Source organism: Oncorhynchus tshawytscha, linkage group LG24 (assembly GCF_018296145.1).
Source record: "Oncorhynchus tshawytscha isolate Ot180627B linkage group LG24, Otsh_v2.0, whole genome shotgun sequence".
Classification (NCBI taxonomy): domain Eukaryota; kingdom Metazoa; phylum Chordata; class Actinopteri; order Salmoniformes; family Salmonidae; genus Oncorhynchus; species Oncorhynchus tshawytscha.
In genome coordinates, this window is record NC_056452.1 from 16,471,152 (window position 1) to 16,480,303 (window position 9,152).

The 9,152-nt window shown below is 42.4% G+C and overlaps 1 protein-coding gene across 4 annotated transcripts in view; it reads right to left on the minus strand.

Moving 5' to 3' along the window:
• The window catches only part of LOC112223550 (ETS translocation variant 4), a 28,909-nt gene extending 23,690 nt beyond the window's left edge, over window positions 1-5,219 (minus strand). For 2 of the 4 annotated variants that reach the window (XM_024386625.2, XM_024386624.2), the window contains exons 1-3: window positions 4,170-4,287; window positions 3,579-3,669; window positions 3,210-3,257 (exon numbers count right to left, since the gene is read on the minus strand). In XM_024386625.2, coding sequence (XP_024242393.1) covers window positions 3,210-3,257; window positions 3,579-3,669; window positions 4,170-4,217 — 187 coding nt within the window. In that variant the 5' untranslated portion in view covers window positions 4,218-4,287. Of the gene's footprint in view, window positions 1-3,209; window positions 3,258-3,578; window positions 3,670-4,169; window positions 4,288-4,328; window positions 4,525-5,021 lie in introns of those variants that run through there. The other 2 variants (XM_024386626.2, XM_042305394.1) reach the window with 2 other exon arrangements.
• Between the last annotated feature and the right edge of the window lie 3,933 nt (window positions 5,220-9,152).

The following is a 9,152-nucleotide window of genomic DNA, read 5'->3' on the forward strand; positions in this document are numbered from 1 at the left end:
GGGGCTTGGTAGTATTGTACTATCCTGTTTGCCAAGATGTTCAGATCCAAATACATTTCCGATATCAATTGTCTTCCCAAGCACTGGACATTGAACCACACAAACAGGTTAGGAAAGCCAGATTAGTGGACTGCCAGCACCCAAAAGGGTGAAAAGGTCAAATTTACCCAGTGAGCCATGCATGAGCACACTGGCATCTGATTCGCTACATGTGGCTAAATGGCCTAACCCTAAACCTCGCCTGCAGCCAGGACTAGAAACTCTTACGACTAGCAACAGTCCAATTTGAAAGGTTCCTGCTTTTTCCATTGCTTCGGTCTTGCACTTACGCAACGGTATACTTAGGAAAAGTTGATGGTTATCATTAAATATTGAGACAACAATCTGTCCATAATGGCCAGCGAAAACAATAATTCCACCACATGGGAAGCACATATCCACTCTCCACTCTGAAATGGTTTAACATAACCAGAATAAGGAACATGAGATTGTATAGTATTATAGGAAACCAAATCTGAAGTTTAATTTACAAGGAACATTTAAAAAGTCTCTCAAATTGAAACTACGGAGTAAGAAAAATGACTTCCACTTTTTTCCCTCAAACACAGAGCAAGTCCATAGAACTCACAAAGAGAGAGTGAGTAAATGCCAGCGTCTGTGACATCACCCAGCCAAGTAAAGACCCCAAACTATCCGAAAGGTCCCCCCCTCGTTTCATCCACCAGCTACCAGACCATAAAACCTAGCTTGGAAACCAAAACGGAGTGAAAAGAGAAAATAAGAACTTCAAAATCCACTTTCACGTATTTCTTCCCCTCTTCCTGTGAGGAGGAAACCGGATGATGGCGTCTTGGAGCATGTTCAGATAAATTACATTGATTTCTTATATAATACTGTGCCTTGTTGCTATACGGTAATACTATTACCCCCTTTTAACTTTGCAGTCTTTTGCCCTAAGGAGAGGGATAAAGCTGTTTTATGAGAAAGAGCAGAGGCCAATATTTAGTCCACCAGACCAAACAATAAATCATTTCCACTAGTTTCAACATGTCTAAAATGGAACACGTTGGATCGAGCTCAGAAAGGGAAGAGAAAAAACCCCATTAAGGATGTCTGAGCGTCAGTGTGACTGGCTCGCAGACAAGAGCACAACCCCTGTGCTTAGGCAGACAGAGGGAGAGTGTGTGTGTGTGTGTGCGCGTGAACGCGTGTGTATCCGATTTGCTTCCAGGAACACCTCGTCAAAAGTCTTTGAGATGCAAGTCAGCACAAGACAGAAAGTGTGTTTATATGAGCACAGATGCATGTTTCCTTTTTTTTTCTTCCAGACACCTTGAATGAATTTGTTTTTCTCAATGGAAGATCCTGATGGGATCGCAGAACTCTCAGTCATAAACGTAAAGGAAAACGACAAGACGAGACAAGCTCCTGAACTCTCAACGTTCTTGTCTCCCCTCTCCCTTTCTCCCGCTCTCTCTAGCAGAAAACTCCCTCCTGCTACGCGGGTGAATCCCTTGTAACCACAATCAGTCACAATGACAGGCCTGTAATTAATGTAAAAGGAAAGAGTTCTGCCAGAAGAGCTCAAAAACAATATATTATTTAGGGTAAAAAAAAAACACATTGATAGTTACACCACCAACCTCCACCCAGGCAGTTCGGCCTTTTAATTCTCCCTTTGGCCCAGTGACCCTCTTCTTCTAGCCAATCTCTTTATGCAGTACAACAGCACCCCATATCTACTGCTATGCATGTTACCTTTGTGGCTGACTGAATTCAAATAATATGTCCATCAAAGGGACCGGACTTCGGAGTGGTTCTCATTGTTGTCCCTTTTATTGGTGTTGGCTTTGTCTTTGTCTGTAGAGCGTGGTGGTGTGAACTTGCCTGTTTGACGCTGCATGAGAATAGGCACCTTGGCCGAGATACAGTGAGAGAATTGTTTGCCGGGCTTCATAAACCGTCGTTTTCTTAAGAGGGAGGCCCATTTGACCCTTTTCACACTACCATGCCGACCCGAACCACACTGTGTTGCCTCGGGAATTTTCTTTTCACGTTGACCTTTCCAGCACGGTTCCAGCATATATTTGACCCGGGTCTGCTCTAAATCACAGGGTATCAATTTGGCTGGTTCAAGATGGTAAACATTTTGTAGTCGGCTGCATTTCTGGTTTAGAGATTGCTAACGCGTTACATATTGCCTTGCCACTTCTGGGCCCCAGATTTACCAAACATTACCAAACAAGCGTGAGTCATTCCTCGGTTTTGTTGTCCCGTCTTAACACATAATTGCTTCTTCAGAGCGTACGTCACTTTGTACTTTTAAACTCCACACTGCTGACAATTGCTGCTGCCTGCCTGGGTCCATTTCATCGGTTAAGGGACAGGGGCTTAACATGCTGCTTGTTTGCATTGGCTGGGCATATTGGCACGCACGCATACTACATGCCAGCATACCAAAATAGGGCATGTTTACAGCTAATCATGTCCTGTCTATGTTCACAAAGGACATTTTTTCTGTCACTAATGGCCATGTGTATTGCATCAGCATGTTTTAACTCCCCAGGGTTTTTTTTTCACTTCCTAAACGTCCTCGTTTTACTTTAAGAAACAACGTCTTGGTACTTCACCCTGTGTACTGTGTGTCTAGCACACACTATTGGCCTTTTCTGGTGTAGCCTGGTGACTATTTGGTACACATAACTAACATACCAATTCATTGTAATTATCCTACTGTAGATTATTTCAGCCCCACTCTACATGAATACATCTGTAGAAATGGTATAAATAATTGAATAAATATACTTCTGGAGAAATGAGCTCTATCATGACCAGGAATTGTTTGAAGCCATTGCTGCTTGGTGGTGGTATGACAGATTTATAAGCATAGTTTAAGTCCTTTATCCAAGTGTTGTCATCAACCAAGAAGTCATTAACTGAGCAAATGGGATCAAACCCACTCACACACAACCATATCAATAGACTTTGTTATGGACCATTTCCATGTTCATATCTGTCTGACCAAGGCTGGTCCTCCAGGGTATCAATACGACCAATGTTCAAGAGATCAAACGCATATTTTAACATAGTACCTTGCATGTCAACATATTGTTGACATTTCCCCCATTTTTGTTGGTATTTTGCCATACCAGTCATACATTTTCATCATTGCCAATGCCTCTGAAACATACACAATTAAAACACATTACCTTCTGTGAGCCATGTCTCCTGAAGTTGGCTTAAATCCTGAAAGAGGTCTAAAAAAAACACACACACACACACACACACACACACACACACACACACACACACACACACACACACACACACACACACACACACACACACACACACCCAAACACACACATGAATACAACAGAACAACAAGATCAAAGATCATTACGCACATGTCATGTCAGCTAGGTCAGGTTTAGACAAGTTAAGACATATTTATCAATCCATAAGTAGAAGTGATATGTCTGCTTGCCGGATTGGTAAGCAAAGCATTGGCGAGGTAAATGTGTCACGCAAAGAGACTTCAGGCCATTTGCGAGCTTCCTTTGGAGTTCTAACTTTACCTTCAGATTCCTGAGGGGGTAATTCCGTGTCCATGTATTTCCTCTTCGCTGCCATCAACAGTCTATTTAGGGGTCCATTTCCTTGTGACTTCTGCAAAGCATCAGAAATATTACAGAAGTGGAAAATACAGTCAAACATGTAGTACACCCTTTGATGTCACAGGCTACATAGAACATGCCCACTGTCACTAATTGGTTTAGTTAATTAGTCAATATGGCCATAAATACTAAAATAAGTACATATCGCATTATAATTTGGATATTACAAAGCTATTATTTTCTTATTATCAGTAGCCTAATTATTATCATTATTATCATTATAGTTGTAACTTTCTGTGTTTTATTTTTTTCTTATCATTCCAGACTAAAAAAATATATACCACAACAGAAAAACAATGCTGGTTGTCTCTGTGAATTGCAATAGTGTTGCAACTCAAACGCGCTTTATCGTTCCATTTGCCCTCTCAAATTGTTAGCCCATTTTCGTTGTTACACTGTCAACATCTCCTGTCTAGAGACAAGAATATGTTAATAAACAGTGTAAAATAAAAGCTGTAATTTATATTATTTAGTTTAAAAAAATGTGCAGACCTTTTGATAGTTTAGAACCGAACTGAAAAGAGTTTTCATCCCGCACATAGTTGCTTCAAACAAATCGCATGGAACGGGCGATCGAAAGAGAAAGCCCGGTAGCCAAGTCCTACAACTGAGTAAAGCATTAAAAAAATACATGACTTTATACATACGTACATTTGCTAAAGTGTAAGGCACTTGCTGGTCCAAATATCCATCCATTTTATAATCCATCCGTTAACCGTTTGTGATCATTTAGGCTGAGTTGAATGTGATCCACGCAGCCAGCCTGCAGCGAGAGAGGGACAAGGGGGAGCGATAGTTGTGAATGGAGCTGGGAGAAAGCTGCATACCTAATGAGCTCCATTCACAAAAAAATGCAGAGAGGCGAAGCTATGGCGAGCGATTACCCAGCGGGCTGGTGCCACCTTTACCGCTAACTAGACCGTAGTCTGTGGTTCGGGATAGACAGTCATCAGATACCGCACACAATTAACTCAATAAACAAGCCTATGCAATGTGCCAATTGCTCTTATATAGTTATACAATGTTATTTGAATGTGTCTCATATAGGGTTTTATGTAGGCTAAATATAATAATCATGTAGAATTTGCAGTTGTAAAATCGTCCGGTAAACCAATAAATTGTGATTTTATAGGACATGCACTTATACAACTACAATAGACAAATTGTAGAGGCTTTTCTTACTAAAACATATAGGCCCTTCTTACTAAAAAGTATAGGCCTATACTTTCTATTTAGGCTACATCAATGCTCAGAGAGAAAATGGAACCGTGGATAATGTGAAAAGAAACAGATGTCGCGTCTCAACTGCTACAGAGGGCAACTAAATAACTGTTTTAACCTCACCTTGCTTATAACAGTCAACAATAAGAAAATTTCAAGCTTAATGCGTGTGTTATAAGCATGGGACAGAAATGCCCCAAAAAACAATGTTGTTGTCAATTCTTTTCCAGACTTGAGTGTTGATTTGGACTACGGAGACTTGCTTTTCTTACTCTCTGACGCTCGCTTGGCCAAATGACTTGGCGATTCGTGGATTTCCTCTTTCAAGGGCTCGAATTTCTTCCTTTGTCTTAATGAATGACCTGACTTATGAATGAAATCTATGCTCTCTCTTTGAACCAATCCGCTATGAGATTGTCCGGGTCCCTAGCAACCATGGGCGGAGTTAGAAAAGCAGTAGCCAATCAGAGTTTGGGACTCAGAGTCTTTATACTAGATTTTCCAGTTGTTTTTCATTCACAAAGCCAGAGAGGGGGGAAAGTTAGAAAAAAAAACGTCCATTCATAAAAACCTGACCTAGCTTGAATGTTCCAACTTGTTTTTCCCTGCCTGCCCAGACTCTGTCAAATAAGTGCGTTTGTTTACCTTCTTACACTTCTTCTCCTCACTTATAATGTCTAGATAACATGTTTTATGTAATGTACAACTAGCAATTACTTTGTTCACTGACGGAGTCAGAGGTTGGCTATTTGAAACACCCTTTGAATATAAATGACATGAAATGTCACAGGTAGGTTTTAAACCAAACAAACTGAGGGAAAAGGTTACTATCTCGTTATTATATTTAATGACGATAAACAAATTACATCTTATTCTGTTCCATTCTATCACATGCACTCTAAAATGAAGGGGAAAAAACGGATTGAAAAGCAAGCTTTCTGTGGCTTAAAGTGGTTGTTTATTTCTGAAACTAATGGAGATGTTTCATTTTACTCAAAGTACACATACTTCATTTCCAAAAGATACATTAATAGCCATGTACTGTATGTTTGCCTGAGTCTAATCGCTGGCTCGGAGCTAAAATAGATGCTATAAAGCTTTCTGTAGGAGGTAGTAGATGGAACCTGGTAGATAAGAGTGCTTTTTGATAAAAGGGGGCTTTGTTTGTAGGGTAAAATATGACTGTTTTTCTGCTCGTACTTCAATAGTGCTTGTTGTGAACAGAGAGAGATAGGGGGGGAGGAGGGGTTTCTGTTTGAAGGAGGTGGGGATGGTCTAGTGTGGAAGGCTCGTCCCCAACACCGCTGTCCACTTCCCTCTCATCTTCTTTTTGCAGCTCTATCAGACCTTCCTCTCCTCCCTCCTCCCCCCTCTGTCCTGATAAGTCTGAGGGTGGCTGATAAACCCCTGAAGCTCCCTGAAGACCCACGGACACCACATTACTGGAACAGTATGCATACCTTTCTGCTGTTTTTAATACAAAATAGCTCACAACAAAGCCAGTATTGTTGAAAATGCTCAATAGAACAATGATGATGTCCTGAAGTGGTGTGCTTGTAAAACGTTTATTTTTATGGCCCTTTATTCCCCTTTATTTTGTATTTTCTTTACCAATCTGTATTAATTCAAGCAGTTCCTGGCCATGTATTTTTTATTGTGTCTACGAGACAGCTTGCCCTGGGTCGCATCAGTGGCTCCATGGTTGGGCAGGTTGCCCCTACCCCCACTGGGAATCTAATGACTTCCCATACCAGAGACGAGCCATGCCAGAACCAAACCATGTGGGCTACATGGATCTCTGACGATATCTTACCCCTCACCCCATATATCCGCTTTTCCTTGATCACATGACAAGAAGAAATGTATGTTATTGTTTAATAAGAAACATAATATCCATACATTTTACATTCTTATTTCCTTAGAGTTGACGCTAAGCATTTACAATTTAAATGAAGATTATTATTAACTATTTATATGTACTATCCTTCATTCTTCAATCTTCATTCTCCCAAATATAGTGAAAAATGCAATAACGCTACATTTAGAATGGTTCATCTATAACATAATGCACATGAGGATGCCCATTCATTGAGATGACCTATGCATGACATCCATCGTTCCATGGCCATTAAAACAAACAGGACATACTCTCTCAGGCAGTGGGCAGAGGCCAGACAAGACAGGCAGCCCTGGTTGTTTGCAGTGGGGACCAGGCTTTCGACGAAGAGCAGCTTGCTCTCACGTGCCATATCAACTGGAAGATGATTCCCAGTTTAAACAGTGGTCGTGTGAAAAGAGGTGCAGCCCGGCCTGGGTGAGTGTGTGTGTGAGAAAGGAAGTGTGTGTGAAGTGTGTGTGAGAAAGGAAGTGGTGTGAAGTGTGTGTGTGCTTCTAAAATGACGGGTTACTTATTTGGACTTTGACTTATCGCACATCCTTTTTCTGCCATGCTGCCAAATTTGGATCGAGGCTGCCCTCCCCAAACATTATGTTCTGACTGCCCTGAGACCAGGGCGCCTATTCCGAGTCCAGGAAAGGACTCCAGGACTTCCTCTATCCTCCTGGACAGCAAACAATGCACACCTGAAAATAAGTCAAGAAAAAGCTGAGCCAATTCTGTTAATTAAGGCCAAGAGGTCAGAACATTTCATACACATCAAGGTTTTGAACCCACATCCTTGGGAGTTGTTGTGCTTTTTCTCAGACAGGCCTGTAGAGTCACTGCCTGCCGCTGTCTGTTCAATAGAACTGTCTTCATCAGACAGGCACTTGTCCTGTTTTGAATACACCTGAGTAATAAACAGATTTTCCCCAAATCCAGAAGGGAGTGAGAGTTAGTTTCAGTACTTTCTCTAATATGAACAGTTTTAAGTCATGAGTAGGCCCAGTGGCTGATGAACGTCCCCTGGCTCGGGCTTGGTGCATGGGGTTGTCACTGGCTGCTGGCTTAGACCGCGACACATAAAGTGTTTCCCACCGCCACCCCTGTGGAATGCCTAGCACTGCAGTTCACACAGACCCCAGACAGGCTCAGCTCAGCCTGCCTCCCCCACAAAAACAGATGATCTTTAACTGCTATGTGACTCTGTGCGTGTGTGTCTGTGCGTGCGCGTGCATGCTCTGTACCATCCGGTGGCCTATTATTCATTCCCCTAGGACATAGCGCCGTTGCTGGGGTGCCTCGTTGTGTATAGGCACAGCCAGGAAATGTCATCGTTGGCATCTGAGGGAGGACTAGCGCGCCAACCCAAGTGTGCTCTCAGCACCTGCAGCCTCAGTCCACTGTCACAGACACTGGCTTGCTTGTTTGTCAACGCCACCATCCATGCCCCACCAAAGTCAGCCTGTCTAGCCTCCACTGCCTTATGAAAGATCAATCGGGTGAACACAATAGTCTCTTCGTTTACGGGGGTGTTTTTCTGATGCCGCCTGAAAGTCTGCATGCAGCTGCACTGGCCTGCTGACACTCCAAACAAGACACAAAGCAAACCCCCCTTTATATAGTTTTAGACCGGCCCGCTCCGGTTTTCTCCGCAACGCAAGATTCTTCATCAGGAGCCCATAGAGAAGAGCTGGGACTGGGAGAAGTTATTTTGTTCTAGCGTGGGATGGCTCTGATGAGGAGACATAGAGGAGCCTTGTTGCCGTCTCTGTCACTGTGTAAACACTCTATTGTCATTCGATTCGCCCACATTTTCATTTATATCCCATTTTCCACTTCATTTCCATGCTACTTTTGGGACAAAACAAAATCCCATGTACTTCTACTATGGTAATCCATCTGTATCATCTAGGCACATGGGGAAAAGCCAATGGTTTGGCTTTGGGGCCTGCGCTGTGCCTCATCATCACTGTTTCAGTCTAATCAAAATGCTATATGGACAGTATTGTGGATTTTTTTGTCTTGTTGGGGGGGTGGGCTTCATGCACGATACATAAATGTATATCATTTAATAGTTATCGGCTGCTACTCAAAAATAAGAATACTCTTTTTCTAAAGAAACACAACTACAAAGCATTGATCATCATGATCATGACACAGAGCCAAAAATTAACAATACATTTAGTAAGTAACAAAATAAAAAATAATTGAGGCTCCACCCACAACCTCCCACCCCATTTCCCCAACCCCACCCATCCAACGTCTTTCTCCAACCACAATCTCCCAACCCTACAGATCCTGGTTCAACCCCGGGTTGTATCACAACCGGCCATGTTTGGGAGTCCCATTGGGTGGCGCACAATTGGTCCTGC